The sequence below is a fragment of the Primulina eburnea genome, chromosome 3 (genome assembly GCF_022965805.1).
Source record: "Primulina eburnea isolate SZY01 chromosome 3, ASM2296580v1, whole genome shotgun sequence".
Taxonomy (NCBI): domain Eukaryota; kingdom Viridiplantae; phylum Streptophyta; class Magnoliopsida; order Lamiales; family Gesneriaceae; genus Primulina; species Primulina eburnea.
In genome coordinates, this window is record NC_133103.1 from 10,220,564 (window position 1) to 10,244,210 (window position 23,647).

The 23,647-nt window shown below is 37.5% G+C and overlaps 1 protein-coding gene across 1 annotated transcript; it reads right to left on the reverse strand.

Annotated features, from left to right (window-relative positions):
• Positions 1-606: 606 nt before the first annotated feature.
• On the reverse strand, positions 607-3,654 carry LOC140826216 (protein yippee-like At3g08990). The gene is made up of 6 exons (XM_073188408.1): positions 3,541-3,654; positions 3,244-3,405; positions 1,978-2,021; positions 1,595-1,703; positions 1,426-1,481; positions 607-1,197 (listed from the first exon to the last, which is right to left on the reverse strand). Exons 2-6 carry the CDS (start codon positions 3,337-3,339, stop codon positions 1,137-1,139), a joined length of 366 nt encoding a protein of 121 aa, XP_073044509.1. The 5' UTR covers positions 3,340-3,405; positions 3,541-3,654; the 3' UTR covers positions 607-1,136.
• Between the last annotated feature and the right edge of the window lie 19,993 nt (positions 3,655-23,647).

Below are 23,647 nucleotides of genomic sequence, written 5' to 3' on the forward strand. Positions count from 1 at the left end.
ATTTGTCTGTATTTTTGAATTTAAAATGATTATATCATCTCTACATTAAAAAAAAAAACTCTTGTGAAACCGTCCCATGAATCATATTTGTGAGACAAATATCCAACCCGGTTCACTCATGACAATTATTATTTTTACGCAAAAAAATATTTTTTATGATAAATACGAGTCGGATCTACTCATCTCATAGATATAAAACGATCTAATAAGAGACATTCTCAAAAAATTAGTATACAAAACCATAGTTTATAGTTCTTAATTTTAATATAATATCTAAAATTTCAGAAATAATTATTTCATAACAAAATTTTAATATATATGTTCATCGTGTACGAAAAAACACTAGTAATAATAATAAAAAAAAATCTAGGGGTTGTTTGTGTGGGGTTTACTAAAATTAATTTTAAATTTGATAACTAAAATATTAAGTGCTCTACAATGTTCCCTATTGTATGATTAATATATATGGCATTTATTATTCTGGAGTAGTGTTGGCAATTATCTTGTGAGTACCATTAGGGCGATAATATTCAAACTTTTGATATAACGATAAATGCGACTTTATAAATCAGTATAAGAATTAAGATCTCCTATCGAATTCAAACATGTCAAAAGTAGTTGGATTTATTGAGAGCAATTAGCAATCACGTGGCACTTGAAACCATTCAACCAGCCTGAATCGTTCAAATCTGGTCACATGGGTCACACATCGATAGAAGTTTGGATCGTGGGTTACAAGCGAAAACAAATACAGCACTCTCATTCATTCGAGTCCCATAAACTACATGGACTCGTTGAAAGTTGCGGCCTTGGACCCAAATTAAGGGGGGACATTCCCATCTAAGCAAATGGATGTTTAATATCTAGTAAATTCCAAACTAAAGTTCAGAAATAAATTAGGTTGAATAAACCTTTTGAGCCAAACATCCAGCAACATAGCTATTTTGAAGGGCACAATTCAATTGAGTTCAAGAAATGATGGCCACTAAAAAATCATCCCAAAAAACTGGAGTCTACTTCGATATGTGCAACTGTAATCAGTAAAAGACTGGAGAATCAGCTCCAAAGAAAAAAAGAAAGCAGAGTAGGAGGATAAACAAGACAGTCGATTTAGAACGAGTAGGTTCGACATTTATTCAAGCGTCTTCATCATCGCTTTCAGCCATATCGGTTCCGTCAGGACCTAATACTTTAAACCTGCCAAACGAGAAGAATGCGAGTTTTGACTGATGAAGTGAAAAGTGCACAACATCACAGACAGAAGCAAACAGGGCGGGGGAGACGGGAAACTTTTAAATATTTAAGTGTGATTCTCGAAAATTTATAAGTTTCACCCCCACATACGTTGCGTCTCCCCCACTGGTCTCACCCCTTTTCGTGATTTCTGGGTCCGTCCCAGATCAGAGCCAACACTACATTACATACCTCTCGATGATAAATTTTCCTTCCTTATACTTCTGATTCTTCTCGCAAGCGACTTCCTGAAATTGAGAAAACAGCGAAAGAGGGACGCGTTAAGGTATTATAAGCAATGTAGATAGAAAAATGAAAAGAAACAAATAGCATGATCCAAGTTTTCATGACAAGAACTCACGTATTTCCATCCAACAATGGAACCACATCCCACACAAAAAATGTCCACAACGGTGTGTAATCCAGTAATCATCATCCGTTCTTCTTTCTCTCCGACAGTAACATTCACACTGGTATCAAGTAACACATACATAAGGCACATGTCAATAGGCAAAACTTTAGCCAGAATTACAGCTGATGGAAACATGCAACTTGTTCATGGCCAAATCATTTTCGCTCTTAAACATGTTCTAACCTTTTATGCTTCAAAACAACAGAATTCCAATTTAAAAAACATGTAGTAGGATCGATAATTAGCAGACGAATCATAAGTTGAATTTGTCAGCAATGAGCTCCAAAAATCCAGTCAATTAAACGTTAACCATATAAAAAAAAAGCACTCACACTTTGTCGAAGAGATAAGCCTTCCCATTTTTGCAAAGGAAAGCCTGAAAACATGGGTTATGAAAACAATGAGGAAAAGTTTGTGTTCAAAGAGAAAAACCATGAAGCACACTCTCAGCTTAAAGTTCAAACAGCTATAAAGCGCCATGTTTTGATTTATTTTTCGAGGTATATATATTTCTGCCTATTTGTTCTTATGATAAACTTTGAGTCCAAAATCTCGAAAATACACGAGCTATATATCTCAAACATCAAGTGTCCAAGACAGCTTTGTAAACCAACAAATTGATGGTGTTTCCGAAAGAACCAGCCTAGAAAGAAAAAAAGAGTTACTTTAGCAAACATTACACGACTTCCTGATGCAAATTGATACACAACATTCTAACTTCAACAAACACTGAACGCAATAAAACAAATAAAAAAGCGAGACTCGAGACACCAGCTCCTTACTTCACTTCAGAACTACAAAATAAAATCCACACCAAATCAAAAGTAAAAAGCTATTCTGGTTCTGGCGCAAGAGTAAGTAGGATATACGAGCCATCCCATCCTCAGAACCACAGACTTCAATAAGATCAACTGTCTTATCAGGGGAGCAGGGCGATACCAGGAGAAGAGGGACAACTCAATGACAAAACAAAAACTCAATGGAATTGTTGAACAGGAGTTAGAAACAATTTTCTTCTTCAAAATTGACAATGACCACTACAAAGTTTCTTGCTAATCACTCATCACTGCTCATATACATTCACTCTCATATCATCATATGTCATAACAAACTTTAAACCAAAAGCAAGGTTTTGAAAGCGTTAATAAAGCTTCAAACTTGACTGGTACAACTATTCTAGTTTTTATTATAATTTTAATGATATCAAGTACATTAATAAATTAAACGAACATAAACATCAAATTATAAGAATATATGCATAAACTTTTCAAGTTATTAATAACATAAGTTTCAAAATAACAAATTGTTTGAAGTAAATTAATTATTTCTTATTTAAAATAAATTTTAAATGTTAAAATTTATTAAAATTTATTAAAAAAATTAACTTAAAATTTTATCTAAAAAATTCTGCTTTTTTTTTCATGCGTAACAGTTTTTTTCACGTTGTTGCCCTAAGCGAAGCTTTTCCTCAGGCGCTTCGCGTTTTTGTTGCCCTAAGCCAAGCTTTTTCTCCATCACTCCGTGTTTTTCACACTTTTTAGAACACCGATCAAAATAGACTGGTGAGTAAAAATCAGAACATGTGGTACAAAGATTACCTTAGAGATGACGTCACTGTAGAGAGCGAGATGCGTTTGGCATTGTGTGCAACTATACGCTTTCCCTTCAAGAGAAATCAAATATATCAACCCCATAATGCCTCCCCCTCCACGATCATATAATCAAAACCCAAAACAGCTTTGATTTTCGTGAACAGAAACCTATGAAAAATCCCGGCAAAATAAATAACAGATGTAAACAAAAAGGTAACAAAAAAAACACATCAGGAATCAACACGGATACAGAGCTACAAAGTAAGGATACTTATGACAGAAAATAGATAGTGGAGAAGCAACCTCGAACACAGCGGCGAGGGCAGAGGGCCAACAGGAGAAGGCAAAATCCTCGCACTGATGGATCTCAATATTTATACTAATGTGCTGCAACAGTTGGATTTTTTTATTTTATTTTATTTTTTTTTTTGTCGTGTGGAATTAATTATAATTAAATTTTGAACACGAAACTTTGTAATTTTTAATGTTTTTATCTAATTATAATATGAAATAATTAAGAATAACGACAGATTATTGATAGTAGTCATCGAGGTACATGATTTGCGTAAATATAACACAAATAACGTATTTAGTATATATATATATATATATATATATATATATATATATAACAAATAATAAATATTCTAATGTCATGTTATTCAATCACAGTTTGGAAGTCCTGAAAATTTTATCTCCTAACGATATTTTCTTCAAATTGTTTTTTTGTTATTAATTTAACTACACATAAAGCAAGTATACAATTACTAATATTTTTTGGAAAATAATTTTTTATCGTAAAAATTTATTTTTAATAAATAACAATATATGTAATTAAATTATAAGTTGAATATTGAAGTTACAGATAATAAGATGCTTTAGGAATTAATTGTTTAAAATTTGAAGTATATTGTATACCAGTATAATTTGTTATATGATGCGCGGAGGCATACACATTCAAACATTTTATCATTAAGAAGAATAGAAAGTTTATGAAAAACCTTAAGTAATTAGTTGGTTTTCGGTTCCACATATAGTTTGTTAAAATAGAAAATAAAGAAGATACTTAATTATTTTATTATTTTTTAAAAATAAAATAGCAAAAAAAGGGGGGGAAATGAACAATTTCACTTGGCTTTTCAATTACATACACGTTTGTTATCGCTATTAAAATATATTATCTTAAATTTAAGGATGTATCCAAACGTTCTAATCTTGTAAATAGGATCCATAGAAAATATAGACCTCAAAAATTCAGCTTCTGTAGCTACTCGAACCCCAAAAATATCGGGGGGTACTCGATCTATTTATATATATTTTTAATAAATATATTATATGTATAAAGTTTTATTTTTTAAATTAGGAAATAAAAACTAAATCCCTAATTCTACATACTTGAGAGTCGAGACTACAACGACAACTCTTACAAAGAGCGTGATGATGAAACAAAAAGTGAATAGTGGAATGCAAGAAATTTTTTATGATTATAAAGTGAGATATGAAATTCTCCATTACTTCTCTGACGTATTTGAAAGATGAGTTTAGAAAATACAAGCTTGGTGAGAAAAAATAATGTCTGAAATCGCAATTGAAGAAATATCTAGGTGAAGATCTTAAGAATTATGATGAAATTTTTTATATCATTTAGTGATAGAAAGTTAATTCTCTCAAATTTTCTACTCTTTCTTAGTTGGCACTTAATATCTTAGTGATCCATCTCTCCACTTGTGGGGACCCGGACGCTAATCATCTTCTTAATTATCGTTGTGATTTAATTATCAGTTCTGATAAACAGGGTCTAAAAATTTTTCTTTTTAAATGTAAATGCGGAAGGTAATGGAATCTAAATAATATACATCTCTGTACAAAACTACAATTCAGTATAAAGATACAACAGTCTTTTAACTAATCTAAGGTTCAACTACTAAGTTCTAGTAATAAAACCAATCTACAGTAAGTCCGGAATCACCACGATATCTAGTCCAGCCTCTTTCTCATCTTGACCCTGATCCAGCCCCACCTGTTGTCATGCACACATACAAAACAAGACAACAGCCGGATAACTCCGGTGAGAATAAATCCCAGTATAAAACATGGTAACATGTATATACATAAAGTAACTCATGAAATGTTCTATCATTAATAAACTTAAAAACAATAGATTCCATAATCTATGAAATCAAATCAAAATAAGCATGCAGCTCCAATCAGATAAACATGCAATTCAAATCAAATCATATAAACATGCTATCATACCGAAAGCAATAAACATGGGTTTCATAGTCTATGAAACCACATCTCCAAACACATGCAGTTCTAGTCCAATCATGTCTAGACTCGACTCCACTATAACTCTAGGGATCCCGGGGTGAATAAGACGTCAATGGCTGTCACCTAATCTCCCAATCGGGGTGACTGTATGTCTTATTCCTAGACTTCGGTCTGAGCTGTATCGAGTAATCTACAATAGGAGGGTGTCTGCTCCTACGTAACGATACACCGAACGTCTAGAAGTCTGACTATCTGTCAAACTTTCCTATTTCAAATGCAATGTATAACAATCTGTAAACAAAGCATGCTCATTTCAAAAGATTTGAATATAAAGTCTATAAACAAATCATAATCATATCAGAAGATAAACAATAATCAAGTATGTGATTTTATTGGGAAACTCAAATGAAATCTGATTTGAGTTGTATCTTCCCAGATATCACATGAATTATACATTTGTCGTCCCTGTCTGACGAAGACGAAGTCTGGTATTCAACTCTGTTCATCTCAAATCTGAAATGACAATATCGAATACAACGTATCAGTACATAACTCAATACACAATCTCTTCTGATCAATACTCAACTCAGTACATAATCTGATCAATATCTGACCAATATAATCATGAATCTCAATCAATATCATATCTGATCAATCTAAATCAACTGAGGTTTCAACGGCATAACGATACTATCTCGATAACCCCATCAGTCTAAACATCACAGATATAATATCAGACTTCGTAATCAATAATAATACCAGTCATAATCTCAATAACAATACAAGTCTGATATGAAATCTCAGTCAATATCTTTCGAAAATCATAACAATTACAGAAACAATCTGTTCTTTAATCTGACTTCAATTCTATAATATCTACGGTAGCAGAAACATCATATCTGATTCATATTCAATTCTGACAATATCATAAATTCAAATCTTGTCTAAATGTAACAAAACTTACGTCCAGTTGTAGCCTGCGTTGCTAGGAACACGATACCGAAATCGGATTCAAAATCTGATAGACGAATTTCTCGTAAATTGAATTATAACTCACGAATCAAAAGTTTCTCCCAGCTTCCCATTTCCTTCTGAATAATGCATAAGGGACGAGTTGCAAACATATATATATATATATATATATATATATATATATATATATATATATATATATTGCATGCAAATCATACGTGTCATCTCCGAAATTTTCCACCGAACTACTCGCGCATATGCGCGACATAACCCGCGCATATGCGCGAGACCTACTGGTCTCGGCAACCAACACTCGCGCATATGCGCGCCATTCTTCCGCGCATGTGCGCCACATCTTCTGCCATGCTCGCGCATATGCGCGCAACTCCGTCGCGCATGTGCGCAAATTCTTCTGGATTTCTACTTTGGCTACTGGACACCTCGCGCATATGCGCGCCCACTCGCCGCGCATATGCGCCAAGTGTTCTGCCTCCTCCGCGCATGTGCGCCTATACATATCGCGCATGTGCGCGAGGACAGAACTTGGCACCATTTGTCAATTCTTTTCTTGACTTTCCCGGGTCTGATTCGTTCTGTCTATAATCGTCTCGATTAGTCTATAAGTCATTTCAGATTAATCTCATATTACGGTAATAAAATCTCGGGCATTACATTTCTCCCCCTCTTAAATCTGAGTTCGTCCTCGAACTCATAAGTAATCAATTCAGATATATTAGAAGAAACGTACACAGAATTCAAAGCAGCACTCTTCTCAAGGAATCTGTTCTGAGATCTCAATCTCACAACACTGGTTATACAACATTTGTATATACCAAACCACAGCTTATAGCAAATCAACATCATCAGCTGTTATCACTTCTGTCTATCCCATTCCCGGATATATTCAATCTTTGTCTTCAAATACCAATCGTCACCATCCGACGTTGGCATAATAATTCTGTCTGGTCTGAGCTATCTTTATTCTTTGTCATATCTCTGACCGTATCAGATCCTATCTCATTACCCCTCTGGTAAACTGATAAATACCATCATATCATAACTCACACAGTGACAATCTGTCATATTACTGGTGCTAGCATTTAGCACTGCAGCTTCCTGGATATATTCTCATATCTGGATAGCACATTCTGGCTATTTTCTAGTTAATCTGACCATTTCTTTGACATCGATCTTTGTCATTTGGTCATGTTTGTCCGTGATCTGGTACAAACTAACAGATATAGATTGAACAACCTGTCAGTCACAATCATATCGTATAACAATCTGGAAAATATTGGGATAATCTCATTACGAAATTCATCGAAATATACTCCCATGTCGAATCAGAAATCTACAAGTTCTGTCTAACTCTTCTGATTCCTATCTTTCTGTCTTCATTTATTGGCAATTCAGTCATTTCAGTATAATTTCTGCCAACAATTCAGCATAAATTCTGCCATAACTGATTTAATCTATCTATATCATACATGTCTGTTCGAATCTCATACATTCTCAGTCAGCAAAATGAATACTGAATCCACTACAATGCATTTCTGACACTGTCTGTAATTTCAGATTCAAACTATTCGGTATAAACAAATCAGTTAATAATAAAATTTAAAGAAAAATACCTACCTGATATTCAGCTCTGATATAAATATCAATTCTGTTATACAACTCTGAAACCTTCTGATATCATAACACAATCGGTCCAATACAAAACACAAAATCACATATCTGTTTCTCTGACCGATACTCTGCTCTGATTATCGAAATACTGTTCTGACCACTCTGATCACGTTTCTGAACGACTGAAATTCTTGAATTCATTTCTGATACAAGCTGAACTGTTTATACTCTCAATGGTTCATAAAATCTGTATCAATACTGATTCAGAATAACAATAATCTATATTAATCTAGTAAATATATAGGATTGTAAGTTCTAACAAAACTATCGATTCTGACAAATCAATCAGATCTTTATGCCATTCTGATCCACTGCTATATATATCATCTGCAAATATAATATGCTCCCCACACAATACAATCTGTATAAAATACTGATCTAGAAGCAATCATTCTCAAGCAGTTCAAAACACAATCATATCAGATAATCTGTCAACTCATATAATATCAATCTCTGACAATTCTGACATTTCTGAACTTTCTGGTCTTTCTGATATCGGTATCTGATCAGTCACTGATCACAATATCAACTGTCTCAAAATCAATCAGTATACTAACATCAGATATCATCTATTCTGAATACAATCTGTTTCAAACAGAATACCTATCTGAACAATTTCTGTATACAAGAATTCTAATTCTCAGAATATTCACTATAATTTTCAAATATTCAATTCTTTTAATTCGGTATGTATTATTCTGTATATTCAATATCATTCTGTACTGAATCTAGCATACAACAATACCTGATCTCCATTCAATTTCTGAGATTTATCTTTCTGATATAACTCAATTCTGAAATCTTATCTAGGCAAACATCAGCCAACTTGTATATCACTGGCAAATCTGCCAATGCTAGGCTCGATTTCAGTAGATCTACTGAATACATAAGGATACTATCTGTTCCTTTCTGTATTTATCGAGTCATAGACATTACAGACAGAGACGGATCTACGCTAGAGCTATACTAGGCTGTAGCCCAGCCCATTTTTTTTATTTAGCGACGGTTTTAGCGACGGTTTTTAAAAACCGTCGCTACGTTTGCGACGGTTTTAGTAAACCCGTCGCCGATGTGTATAGGCGACAGTTTTATCAAACACCGTCGCAAATATTAGCGACGATTATTTCTAAAACCGTCGCTAAAGTATTAAAAAATAAAAAAAAAGGTGGATCGGCGGTTTTAATTAGCGACGGTTTATTCAATAGAACATCATTATCACTTTGATGTTTTTAACGCAGCAATAAATTTCATTTTGATGGAGTTAAATAATCGGTTCAATGAGTCATCGGTGAAACTTCTTTCTCTTAGTATAGTTTTAGATCCTAAAAATTCATTTGACTCATTTAACAGTGATGATATTTGCAAGCTTGCGAAGAAGTTTTATCCTGGAGATTTCACAGATCAAGAAATTGTTGTTTTGAAGTATGCATTGATACATTTATAAACTCGATGTGATGCAGAATTTAAAGGTTTCTACACTTGTTGAGTTGTGTCAGCAATTGACCGAGAGTGGACGGTCAAGTGTTTATGTTATGTTGACTAGATTGATTCATCTTGTTTTGACATTATCTGTGTCTATTGCCACTATTGAACGGGCTTTTTCAGCAATGAAGCATGTGAAGACGGCACTTCGCAATAAAATGGAGGATGACTTTCTTGCCGATTGTTTGACACTCTATGTTGAACGAGATTTAGCTAAACATATTGATGTAAATTCTATTATTGATGAATTTTATGTTTTAAAATCCCGTAAGGCACAACTTCGTTGAACGATATAATGTACTTTTTTTTAATAATATATAATTTATCATATTGAGTTCAAGCCCACCCCAACTCTTATTCCTGGATCCGTCCCTGATTACAGATATCAAAGGAATTCTAAATCTAGAATCCTTATCGTGGTATCTCCACTGATCAGTCATCTCTGATCTAACTCTTACAATTTCTGGCAAAATTCTACCATATGTCTGTACTTGTTCAGCATATTAACATCAATAATGCGTTCGAATCAGAAAACACAAGTACATCATAATCTATTTCTATTTCATTCTCATCTTACTGTAGTATACAATATATACAGAAATCTCTGATATCAACATTTCCTCAACAAGCAAGGACATCAATACTACAGTACATATAAACCCAACAGATACAGCATATTTCCATTCAACTCAGTCAAAGATAATCTTAACAAATGCATTAGTATATATCAATACATATGCAATAGATCATAAAGAATAGTACCTGTTGTGAATTCTGGATTTGTGTTTTCAGTTGAACTCTGTTCCCTACAATCTTCGGGAACGCTTCTGGGAACAGACTTTAGCAAAGTGTCCCGGATGTCCACAAATATTACATCTACCAGTCACTCTCTGGCATTGCTCGGTGAAATGTCTCCCTCCGCAACTCCTGCAATACACTCCAGTATAGCTCGGACAAGAATTACTGGAACTCGAGGAACCACTTCCTAACTTCTTGAATGGCTTCTTCCGAGCTTTCAGCAAATCTTGCTTCCCACTCGTACTGCCGTGATCATATCGAAGAGGGGATTGCTGTGCCTGAAGTGGCTTCACACACAACCTTGTCAATTGTCTAATCAGACTCGCCTCAGCTCTCTTTGCTCTACTCAAGATGTCAGCAAAATGGTAAGGTCGTTGCAAGTTCATAAATGCAACTACCTCCGAATTCAGACCTCTGATGAACTGATTCACTACAGCTTCATCATTTCCAGCTAAATGAGGAGCAAAATGCAGTAGATTAGAGAATTTAGCAATATATTGGTCAATATTCAGCTGCCATTGGCTCAAATTCTCAAACTCTAATTTCGTGTCCTCTCGGTACGAAGCTGAGAAAAATCTTCGATAGAATTCAGTTCTGAATATTTCCCACGACATCACTGTACCTCTCTGTGCCCACATTCTTCTGCTGGTAATCCACCAACTCCTGGCGGCTTCTCGTAACTGATAAGGCACCATTTTAACCCTATGTTCATCTGTACAGTCAAGTAAATCGAACAAGATTTCTATATCATCAAACCAGTTCTGACAGTCTTCAAATGTCTCGGTACCATTCAGAACCGGCGGCTGTAATAACTCAAATTCTTTCATCTTTTCTTCTAACTGAGTTTCTGATACATCTCTCTGTTCAGACGAAGTACTGCCCTTTTCTGAAATTCTTCGAGGCGGTATATCTGAATATCAAACAGATTAGTACACAATCTATACAATCTGTCTCAGCCCTTCTCTGATCATATACCTCTGATCTAGAATCGGTTCTGATCCAGGCTTAATAATTACATGCTGCAATCAACTCAGATAACAAACAACATGTAATAGGGAAAGCAATAAATCATGCTAGCACACATCATGCAAGTCAACATTGAAATAATCCTCATGCTATCAATCACATGCAAGGAAGAAAATTCAATCTACCCCGCTCATCCTCTACTATCGCATTCTAAAAGATCTATCAGTTCTGACTATCTCAATCTAAAGGATCTATCGCTCTGATACCACCTGTTGTGGGGACCCGGACGCTAATCATCTTCTTAATTATCGTTGGGATTTAATTATCAGTTCTGATAAACAGGGTCTAAAAATTTTTCTTTTTAAAACGTAAATGCGGAAGGTAATGCAATCTAAATAATATACATCTCTGTACAAAACTACAATTTAGTATAAAGATACAACAGTCTTTTAACTAATCTAAGGTTCAACTACTAAGTTCTAGTAATAAAACCAATCTACAGTAAGTCCGGAATCACCACGCTATCTAGTCTAGCCTCTTTCTCATCTTGACCCTGATCCAGCCCCACCTGTTGTCATGCACACATACAAAACAAGACAACAGCCGGGTAACTCCGGTGAGAATAAATCCCAGTATAAAATATGGTAACATGTATATACATAAAGTAACTCATGAAATGTTCTATCATGAATAAACTTAAAAACAATAGATACCATAATCTATGAAATCAAATCAAAATAAGCATGCAGCTCCAATCAGATAAACATGCAATTCAAATCAAATCATATAAACATGCTATCATACCGAAAGCAATAAACATGGGTTTCATAGTCTATGAAACCACATCTCCAAACACATGCAGTTCTAGTCAAATCATGTCTAGACTCGACTCAACTAACTCTAGGGATCCCGGGGTGAATAAGACGTCAATGGCTGTCACCTACTCTCCCAATCGGGGTGAATGTACGTCTTATTCCTAGACTTCGGTCTGAGCTGTATCGAGTAATCTACAATAGGAGGGTGTCTGCTCCTACGTAACGATACACCGAACGTCTAGAAGTCTGACTATCTGTCAAGCTTTCCTATCTCAAATGCAATGTATAACAATCTGTAAACAAAGCATGTAATAGCCGAGCCCGGTGTACGGTACGGTTTAAGCTTTATTGTGTTAATTGGGTTTATGATTAGTCGTTTATAGTTGTGTTTTGGGCTATAGTATTATTGGTTATTATTTATTTGAGGTATTAGTTGGTGTTGATTGTTCGTTTCAGCGTTTCGGATCGATTTTAGTTGAGTTTGTACTGTTCATTGCCGTGAGTAGAGTGCTCCCGCGCTCTTAGATGAGTGCCCCCGCGGTGTACTATTCATCATTTTGCATTTTGAGGGCCGTGGCATGACCGCACCCGCGGCAGTGCAAGGACCGCACCCGCGGTGTGCACCGCAACCGCGGTAATTGTAGCACCGCACCCGCGGTGATCGTGCATGAGAATTATTTTGGTATGCCGAGAGCATGGCGCACCCGCGGTGCTTGTGTTGGCGCACCCGCGGTGTAAGTATGGGCGAGTTTTTAAGTCACTTTTTGGGAGTTGTTGGCCATACCTTATCCTATTCCTTCTCTTCTTTACCGATTTTCTCTCCATTGGCAAGGGTTTTCATCCATTTCTTTAGCTTCCTACCTTCGATTCTTGGAGTTATTTGGATTTCCGACTTGAGATCATCGTTCTCCGTGGTATAAGGAAGCTTAGGTAAGTTTTTGGTGCGATTCTAACGAGGTTTTGAGTTAAGGGTTATTTTGGATTTGATGTTTGAGTTGTTTAATGGATTATTTGGCTTGTACTTGTGGATCTAGAGTTGATATTGGTGTTATTTATGGATTATTGTTGTAGGTGGTGTACCAAGAGCTTATTTGAGGTGTTCTATTGGTAGTAAGTGGAATTTCATCCTTTTTGCTCACATGATATTATATGTATTGTGTTTTAAAGGTTTCAAAGTGTTATTCCCTTCCATTGATCCATTGCTATGTATTCATTTCATTGATTATCTATTGGAGGCATTGTATGTCTCACCATTGTTATAAAGGGAATACAAGAAATATTATGAGATTGCGAAACGACGGCCTTAAATGCTATTGAGAATTCAAATGTTTTATTGGATTGATTTATCATAGCCATGGCATTGCATGCAATTAGATGATCATCGACCATAGGCTTTTATCCCCTCACAGTTATCGATTTATATCGATGGGATATTGGCAACCACAGTTACAGATACTATTGATATCAATCCAACCATAGAAAAGAGAATACCATCGTATTGCTATCTATTGCCATTGCTATTGCTACAGTTATTGCTACGTTATTCATGTTTCAGAGTCGATGGTATTTATGATTTAAAAGCCATGTTTTACAGTGTATACTATGTATCATTGCTATGTAAGAGTTCCACTTGCTGAGATTTATTCTCATTTCAGTTATTTTTCATGTGATGCAGATAAGAGCGACGGACCGGGACGTTGACTGTGGATGGGGGTCATATGCATACAAAGATTGGAAGGATGATTATTTTGTACCATTTTGTAACATGATCACACTAATGATATTTTGTATTTTGTTATGTCATTGGAATGATCATGTTGTTATTTTGTAAACACTTTTATAAAAATGTATTTTGAAACTCCTTCCATGTTTGAAAGAAAATTTTAAATTCCGCTGTATTTTAATTGTATCGGGTCAGGGTGTCACATTTAGTGGTATCAGAGCGGTGTTCTTCGGACCAATGCATATGACTTCGTCTACTTTCAACTGTCCGGGTATGTTTTCTTGCATCTATCCATTGTTATATTTATTGATTGGTGTCTTGTGAGCAATTGTAGAGTATGCCTCCTAAGCGTAAGGCGACAGAGGGTGAGGATAGTTCTTCCTCGAGAGTTGTCGACGAGTTCGGCAAGTTGCTTAAGGAGCAGGCTAAGGTGCATAGCGATCAGATTCAGCAGTTGCTACGATTGCAAGGAGCAGGTCAGGGTCGAGGCCAAGTGAGAGGTCAAGTTGCTCAGGCCGTTGGCACTGATGCCGTCTTTTCTGCTTTCAAGAGAATGGATCCACCGGAATTCGCAGGTAGCACCGATCCTCTAGTTGCTGTCGAGTGGGTCAAGGCGCTTGAAGCTATCTTCGATCATCTCCAGTACGAGGATAAAGACAGGATTAGCTGTGCAGTGTTCATGTTGGTTAAGGCTGCCCGCATTTGGTGGAATGCTACGAAAGTTGGAGTTGATGTTGCGACACTGAAGTGGTCAGAGTTCACTGACTTGTTCTACGACAAGTATTTCCCCGACGCACTTCGAGCGAGGAAGGTTACGGAGTTCTTGGAACTTAGACAGGGGAGCTTGGATGTTGGCCAGTATATTCTGAAGTTTGAGGAAGGTTGCCTATTTGCTCCGTATATTGCTTCGAACGACAAGGACAAGGGCGCTCATTTCATTCGAGGCCTTAGAGCGGAGATTCGTCGTGATATCAACATGTCCAAAGCTGTTACTTTCAAGGAGATTGTATCCAAAGCTTTGTTGGCCGAGCAGGATGAGAAGGACATTGCCCGGGAGAGGCAAGAGAGACACCAGGCCATTGCTCAGAGAGGCCAGGGTTCTAATCAGAGGGGCAGGGATCGTTTCAAGGGCAAGGGCAAGATGGAGTCGAGTCCTAGACCTCCGCCAGTTCCAGTTCCATTTGATCCTGAGAAGCCGCAGTGTCCAAAGTGTGGTAAGCATCATCGAGGAGAGTGCAGATTGGGCACTCATACTTGTTTTCGTTGTGGCGCGGCAGGCCACGTTGCCAGGAATTGCCCGAGGGGAGATAGCCAAGGGAAGGTGCAGGGTCGTATTTTTTTCATGACGAAGGAAGGTATTAATCGTGAATCTTCATTGATCCTTAGTACTATTTTGATTTCAGGCAGAGTAGCTACTACTTTGATTGATACTGGTGCTACTCATTCTTTTATGTCTGAATTATTTTTGAGATCTTTGGGTATAGTTCCTTCTATTCTTCCCCTTCATCTTAATGTTGTTTTGCCTTCGGGGGACGTGTTGTGCCCGACATCGATTGTCTTTGCGTGCCCTGTTCGTATTGAGGAGCGAGTTGTCTTCGCTGATTTGATTGTTATCCCTATGGTTGCTTTCGACGTTATTCTTGGCATGGATTGGCTTTCGACTTACCGTGCAGTTATCGATTGTGTTGCTAAGAAGGTGACTTTTGCAGATGATGGCCAGGGAGGAGCGCTCGCCAGTGCAGGTACTTCGCTGGTCCTTCCTTTTATTTCTTGTCTTGAGGCTGAGAGATTGTTGTGTAGAGGTTGCGATGGATTTCTTGCTTCTATTGTGGATGTTGATAGATTGATTAAGTTGAATGTAGATGATATTGATGTGGTGAGGGAGTTTGCTGATGTGTTTGAGGATGATGTTCCGGGTTTGCCGCCGGATAGAGATGTTGAGTTTGTGATTGATTTAGCTCCAGGTACGGTTCCTATCTCTAAGGCTCCGTACAGGATGGCCCCTACCGAGATGAAGGAGTTGAAGACTCAGTTGCAGGATCTTTTAGACAAAGGCTTTATTCGTCCGAGTTCTTCGCCTTGGGGAGCTCCGGTTCTGTTTGTCAAGAAGAAGGATGGTTCCTTGCGGCTGTGTATCGACTACAGGGAGCTCAACAAAGTGACTGTCAAGAACAAGTATCCGTTGCCTCGGATAGATGATTTGTTTGATCAGCTCCATGGTGCCACTGTGTTCTCGAAGATTGATCTTCGGTCTGGCTACTATCAGTTGAAGGTTAGGGAGTCTGATATCCCTAAGACAGCTTTCCGGACCAGGTATGGTCACTATGAGTTTCTTGTCATGTCTTTTGGGTTGACCAATGCCCCTTCAGTCTTCATGGACCTGATGAACCGTGTGTTCAAGCCTTATCTGGATAGCTTCGTCATTGTCTTCATTGACGATATCTTGATCTATTCCAAGACCAGAGAGCTTCATGCCGAGCATCTCAGAGTTGTTCTTCAGTTGTTGCGAGAGAAGAGGTTGTTTGCCAAGCTGAAGAAGTGTGAGTTTTGGCTGGATCAGATTTCTTTTCTAGGCCATGTTGTTTCGAGAGATGGCATTGCTGTTGATCCATTGAAGATAGAGGCGATTCAGAGTTGGCCTATTCCTACCACTGTTTCAGAGGTTCGCAGTTTCCTTGGTTTGGCAGGTTACTATCGTCGTTTCATTTCAGGTTTCTCTAAGATTGCCCTGCCATTGTCCAATCTGACGAGGAAGACTGTGAAGTTCGAGTGGTCTATTGATTGCCAGAGTGCATTTCAGGAGTTGAAGGACAGATTGACGACAGCTCCTGTTCTTTCTTTGCCCAGTGGTTCAGAGGACTTTGTTGTCTATACCGATGCGTCGAAGAGAGGCCTTGGTGCAGTGTTGATGCAGCGAGGTAAGGTCATTGCCTATGCGTCTCGCCAGTTGAAGGATTATGAGAAGAATTATCCGACGCATGATTTGGAGCTTGCAGCTGTGGTTTTCGCCCTTAAGATTTGGAGACATTATCTGTATGGCGAAAAGTGTGAGATCTTTACAGACCACAAGAGTTTGAAGTATTTGTTCTCGCAGAAAGAGCTCAACATGAGGCAGAGGAGGTGGTTAGAGCTGGTCAAGGATTATGATGTGACCATCAGCTATCACCCAGGGAAGGCGAATGTGGTGGCTGATGCTTTGAGCCGCAAATCGAGTGCTTCTTTGAGTTCTTTGATTCAGAGACCATTGTTGATGGATTTGCAGAGAGAGGAGATTGATCTAGTAATTCCAGGTACCATTGCTCGCTTTTCAGCGTTGGTCATTCGATCTACTTTGACGGACAGGATCCGTAGAGAGCAGTCGACTGATGTTCAGTTGACAGAGTTGAGAGCTAGAGCTGAGGCTAGAGGGAATTCAGAGTTTAGTCTGAATGGTGATGGTTTGGTGACTTTCAGAGGTCGTATTTGTGTTCCTTCTGGCGACGATATTCGTAGAGACGTCTTGACAGAGGCTCATACCGCACCTTATTCGATTCATCCAGGCAGTACGAAGATGTATCAGGATCTTCGTCGACTTTACTGGTGGCCAGGTATGAAGAAAGATATTGCTTTGTTCATTTCTCAGTGCCTTACTTGTCAGCAGGTTAAGATTGAGCATCAGAGACCTGCTGGGACATTGCTATCTTTGCCGATTCCTCAGTGGAAGTGGGAGCACATCACCATGGATTTCGTGACTGGTTTACCCAGGACGCAGAAGGGTTTCAATTCCATTTGGGTTATTGTTGATAGATTGACCAAGTCGGCTCATTTTCTCCCAGTCAAGACGACGTATTCGATGTCTCAGTATGCCGAGGACTACATTGCCGAGATTGTTAGACTTCATGGTGTGCCCGTGTCGATTGTGTCTGATCGTGACCCTAGATTTACCTCCGAGTTTTGGAAGAGTCTTCACAGAGCTTTGGGTTCTCGATTAGCTTTCAGTACAGCTTATCATCCTCAGAGCGACGGTCAGTCAGAGAGAGTCATTCAGATTCTGGAGGATATGCTCAGAGCTTGTACTATTGACTATTCTGGTAGTTGGGATTCTAAGCTGCCACTTGTGGAGTTCACGTACAACAATAGCTACCAGGCGACGATTGGCATGGCACCGTATGAGGCACTTTATGGCAGGAAGTGCAGATCCCCTTTGTTTTGGGATGAGGTTGGAGAGAGGAAGATGTTGGGTCCCGAGTTGGTCCAGCAGACTGCCGATGTTGTTGCAGTTATCAGAGAGAGGATGAAGACTGCTCAGTCGAGGCAGAAGAGTTATGCAGATGTTCGTCGCAGACCTTTGAAGTTCGAGGTTGGCGATCATGTTTTTCTGAAGATAGCACCTCTCAAGGGTGTGATGCGATTTGGCAAGAAGGGCAAGTTGAGCCCTAGATTCATTGGTCCATTCGAGATATTGGACAGAGTTGGTGACCGAGCCTACAGATTAGCCCTACCGCCCGATCTTGACAGAGTCCATAATGTGTTTCACGTATCGATGCTCAGGAAGTATGTTGCAGATCCTTCCCATGTTCTTCGCCATGAGCCATTGGACTTGACGCCGAGTCTGACTTACCATGAGATTCCGATTCAGATTCTGGATCGCACAGTTAGAGTTCTGAGGAACAAAGAGATCGGCATCGTTAAAGTCCTTTGGAGGAACCATTTGATTGAGGAGGCTACGTGGGAACCAGAGACTGAGATGAGAGAGAGGTATCCTGAGTTGTTCGTGCCGTGACGTCAATTTCGAGGACGAAATTCCTCTAAGGAGGGGAGATTGTAATAGCCGAGCCCGGTGTACGGTACGGTTTAAGCTTTATTGTGTTAATTGGGTTTATGATTAGTCGTTTATAGTTGTGTTTTGGGCTATAGTATTATTGGTTATTATTTATTTGAGGTATTAGTTGGTGTTGATTGTTCGTTTCAGCGTTTCGGATCGATTTTAGTTGAGTTTGTACTGTTCATTGCCGTGAGTAGAGTGCTCCCGCGCTCTTAGATGAGTGCCCCCGCGGTGTACTATTCATCATTTTGCATTTTGAGGGCCGTGGCATGACCGCACCCGCGGCAGTGCAAGGACCGCACCCGCGGTGTGCACCGCAACCGCGGTAATTGTAGCACCGCACCCGCGGTGATCGTGCATGAGAATTATTTTGGTATGCCGAGAGCATGGCGCACCCGCGGTGCTTGTGTTGGCGCACCCGCGGTGTAAGTATGGGCGAGTTTTTAAGTCACTTTTTGGGAGTTGTTGACCATACCTTATCCTATTCCTTCTCTTCTTTACCGATTTTCTCTCCATTGGCAAGGGTTTTCATCCATTTCTTTAGCTTCCTACCTTCGATTCTTGGAGTTATTTGGATTTCCGACTTGAGATCATCGTTCTCCGTGGTATAAGGAAGCTTAGGTAAGTTTTTGGTGCGATTCTAACGAGGTTTTGAGTTAAGGGTTATTTTGGATTTGATGTTTGAGTTGTTTAATGGATTATTTGGCTTGTACTTGTGGATCTAGAGTTGATATTGGTGTTATTTATGGATTATTGTTGTAGGTGGTGTACCAAGAGCTTATTTGAGGTGTTCTATTGGTAGTAAGTGGAATTTCATCCTTTTTGCTCACATGATATTATATGTATTGTGTTTTAAAGGTTTCAAAGTGTTATTCCCTTCCATTGATCCATTGCTATGTATTCATTTCATTGATTATCTATTGGAGGCATTGTATGTCTCACCATTGTTATAAAGGGAATACAAGAAATATTATGAGATTGCGAAACGACGGCCTTAAATGCTATTGAGAATTCAAATGTTTTATTGGATTGATTTATCATAGCCATGGCATTGCATGCAATTAGATGATCATCGACCATAGGCTTTTATCCCCTCACAGTTATCGATTTATATCGATGGGATATTGGCAACCACAGTTACAGATACTATTGATATCAATCCAACCATAGAAAAGAGAATACCATCGTATTGCTATCTATTGCCATTGCTATTGCTACAGTTATTGCTACGTTATTCATGTTTCAGAGTCGATGGTATTTATGATTTAAAAGCCATGTTTTACAGTGTATACTATGTATCATTGCTATGTAAGAGTTCCACTTGCTGAGATTTATTCTCATTTCAGTTATTTTTCATGTGATGCAGATAAGAGCGACGGACCGGGACGTTGACTGTGGATGGGGGTCATATGCATACAAAGATTGGAAGGATGATTATTTTGTACCATTTTGTAACATGATCACACTAATGATATTTTGTATTTTGTTATGTCATTGGAATGATCATGTTGTTATTTTGTAAACACTTTTATAAAAATGTATTTTGAAACTCCTTCCATGTTTGAAAGAAAATTTTAAATTCCGCTGTATTTTAATTGTATCGGGTCAGGGTGTCACAAAGCATGCTCATTTCAAAAGATTTGAATATAAAGTCTATAAACAAATCATAATCATATCAGAAGATAAACAATAATCAAGTATGTGATTTTATTGGGAAACTCAAATGAAATCTGATTTGAGTTGTATCTTCCCAGATATCACATGAATTATACATTTGTCGTCCCTGTCTGACGAAGACGAAGTCTGGTATTCAACTCTGTTCATCTCAAATCTGAAATGACAATATCGAATACAACGTATCAGTACATAACTCAATACACAATCTCTTCTGATCAATACTCAACTCAGTACATAATCTGATCAATATCTGACCAATATAATCATGAATCTCAATCAATATCATATCTGATCAATCTAAATCAACTGAGGTTTCAACGGCATAACGATATTATCTCGATAACCCCATCAGTCTAAACATCACAGATATAATATCAGACTTCGTAATCAATAATAATACCAGTCATAATCTCAATAACAATACAAGTCTGATATGAAATATCAGTCAATATCTTTCGAAAATCATAACAATTATAGAAACAGTCTGTCCTTTAATCTGACTTCAATTCTATAATATCTACGGTAGCAGAAACATCATATCTGATTCATATTCAATTCTGACAATATCATAAATTCAAATCTTGTCTAAACGTAACAAAACTTACGTCCAGTTGTAGCCTGCGTTGCTAGGAACACGATACCGAAATCGGATTCAAAATCTGATAGACGAATTTCTCGTAAATTGAATTATAACTCACGAATCAAAAGTTTCTCCCAGCTTCCCATTTCCTTCTGAATAATGCATAAGGGACGAGTTGCAAACATATATATATATATATATATATATATATATATATATATATATATATATATATATATATATATATATTGCATGCAAATCATACGTGTCATCTCCGAAATTTTCCACCGAACTACTCGCGCATATGCGCGACATAACCCGCGCATATGCGCGAGACCTACTGGTCTCGGCAACCAACACTCGCGCATATGCGCGCCATTCTTCCACGCATGTGCGCCACATCTTCTGCCATGCTCGCGCATATGCGCGCCACTCCGTCGCGCATGTGCGCCAATTCTTCTGGATTTCTACTTTGGCTACGGGACACCTCGCGCATATGCGCGCCCACTCGCCGCGCATATACGCCAAGTGTTCTGCCTCCTCCGCGCATGTGCGCCAATACATATCGCGCATGTGCGCGAGGACAGAACTTGGCACCATTTGTCAATTCTTTTCTTGACTTTTCCGGGTCTGATTCGTTCTGTCTATAAGTCTGATATGAAATATCAGTCAATATCTTTCGAAAATCATAACAATTATAGAAACAGTCTGTCCTTTAATCTGACTTCAATTCTATAATATCTACGGTAGCAGAAACATCATATCTGATTCATATTCAATTCTGACAATATCATAAATTCAAATCTTGTCTAAACGTAACAAAACTTACGTCCAGTTGTAGCCTGCGTTGCTAGGAACACGATACCGAAATCGGATTCAAAATCTGATAGACGAATTTCTCGTAAATTGAATTATAACTCACGAATCAAAAGTTTCTCCCAGCTTCCCATTTCCTTCTGAATAATGCATAAGGGACGAGTTGCAAACATATATATTTATATATATATATATATATATATATATATATATATATATATATATATATATATGTATATATATATATATATATATATTGCATGCAAATCATACGTGTCATCTCCGAAATTTTCCACCGAACTACTCGCGCATATGCGCGACATAACCCGCGCATATGCGCGAGACCTACTGGTCTCGGCAACCAACACTCGCGCATATGCGCGCCATTCTTCCACGCATGTGCGCCACATCTTCTGCCATGCTCGCGCATATGCGCGCCACTCCGTCGCGCATGTGCACCAATTCTTCTGGATTTCTACTTTGGCTACGGGACACCTCGCGCATATGCGCGCCCACTCGCCGCGCATATACGCCAAGTGTTCTGCCTCCTCCGCGCATGTGCGCCAATACATATCGCGCATGTGCGCGAGGACAGAACTTGGCACCATTTGTCAATTCTTTTCTTGACTTTTCCGGGTCTGATTCGTTCTGTCTATAATCGTCTCGATTAGTCTATAAATCATTTCAGATTAATCTCAGATTACGGTAATAAAATCTCGGGCATTACACCACTGTTGTTTCGGAAACATCATTTAGTATACGTGGTCTTGTTTTGAATGGTTTTAGAAGTTCTTTATCCCCTAGATCGTTCAAGCTTTTGTATATGCCTAAGATTGGTTAAGGTTGGATTCAAAGCCTATATACGTGGAGGAAGATTTGACTAAAATCAAAATACTTGATAAAGACATATTTTTCCTTTACTTTTCCATATTTAATCTCAGTAATTATGTTTTATTCTCTAATGACTAATCTCTTTGATTTTTTAATTTTTATTGCATAGAATTAACAAAATCAAGGAAGAAATCAACCATAATTGATATATGATTATGAAAAACATCGACAATCGATTATTGTAATTTTTTAAAATTAAAATTCATTATATTCGATGATTGTAAGTTTTAAAGTTTAAATTCATTATAATTCTCTACTTTAATGATTGTCTTAGGAAACTCATATAATTATAACATTTCAGGTACTTTGATATGATTTTGAGTCTTTGAGTCACTATTGAATTGGAAGATGATTCATTTGGACATATGATGATTTGCTTTGGAAGTTGGAAGATGTATTACCTCTTGTTTTAATTTATTGTTGATGAATTGAAGAACTTGATATTTTTACTTTCGAAGATGATTGATTAATATGTTAAGGATTTTTTGTTTGTGGTGTATCCGAGGGGTTTATCCTTTAATTGAAATGTGTTTTATTTAAATTGATGGTTTTTTAATATCTTATTATTGTTTAAACGTGATGGATTTTTGTTGTGCTGAATTATTGTTTTTTTATTATTATTACAATATATTTTATTTAGATTGATGGTTTTCTTATAATTTTTTTATTGTTGTTGTGCTATTTTGCGCGTAATATGTATTTTTGTATATTTGTTTAACCATATTAATTTTATGTGATATATTTTTTCACTGTAATGTTTTATTCGAGATATGATGAAATATATTGAAAATATGTTGTTTTTTGTTATTGGAGTTTGTCAAGATAGAATGAAAAGACATGAGTTAATTTTATGATTGAAAGAAATAAAAAAGGGTTATAATTTTTTTATTTAAATTTGGGGTAACCACGGTCGGGTACTAGACATT

Coding starts and splice junctions, on each gene's coding strand:
- LOC140826216 (XM_073188408.1), bottom strand. CDS start 3,339: ATGGGGTTGATATATTTGATTTCTCTTGAAGGGAAAGCGTATAGTTGC. Junction 2,022..3,243: donor ACAGTGACGTCATCTCTAAG/GTAATCTTTGTA, acceptor CCATGTTTTCAG/GCTTTCCTTTGCAAAAATGG. Junction 1,482..1,594: donor CCATTGTTGGATGGAAATAC/GTGAGTTCTTGT, acceptor TCTCAATTTCAG/GAAGTCGCTTGCGAGAAGAA.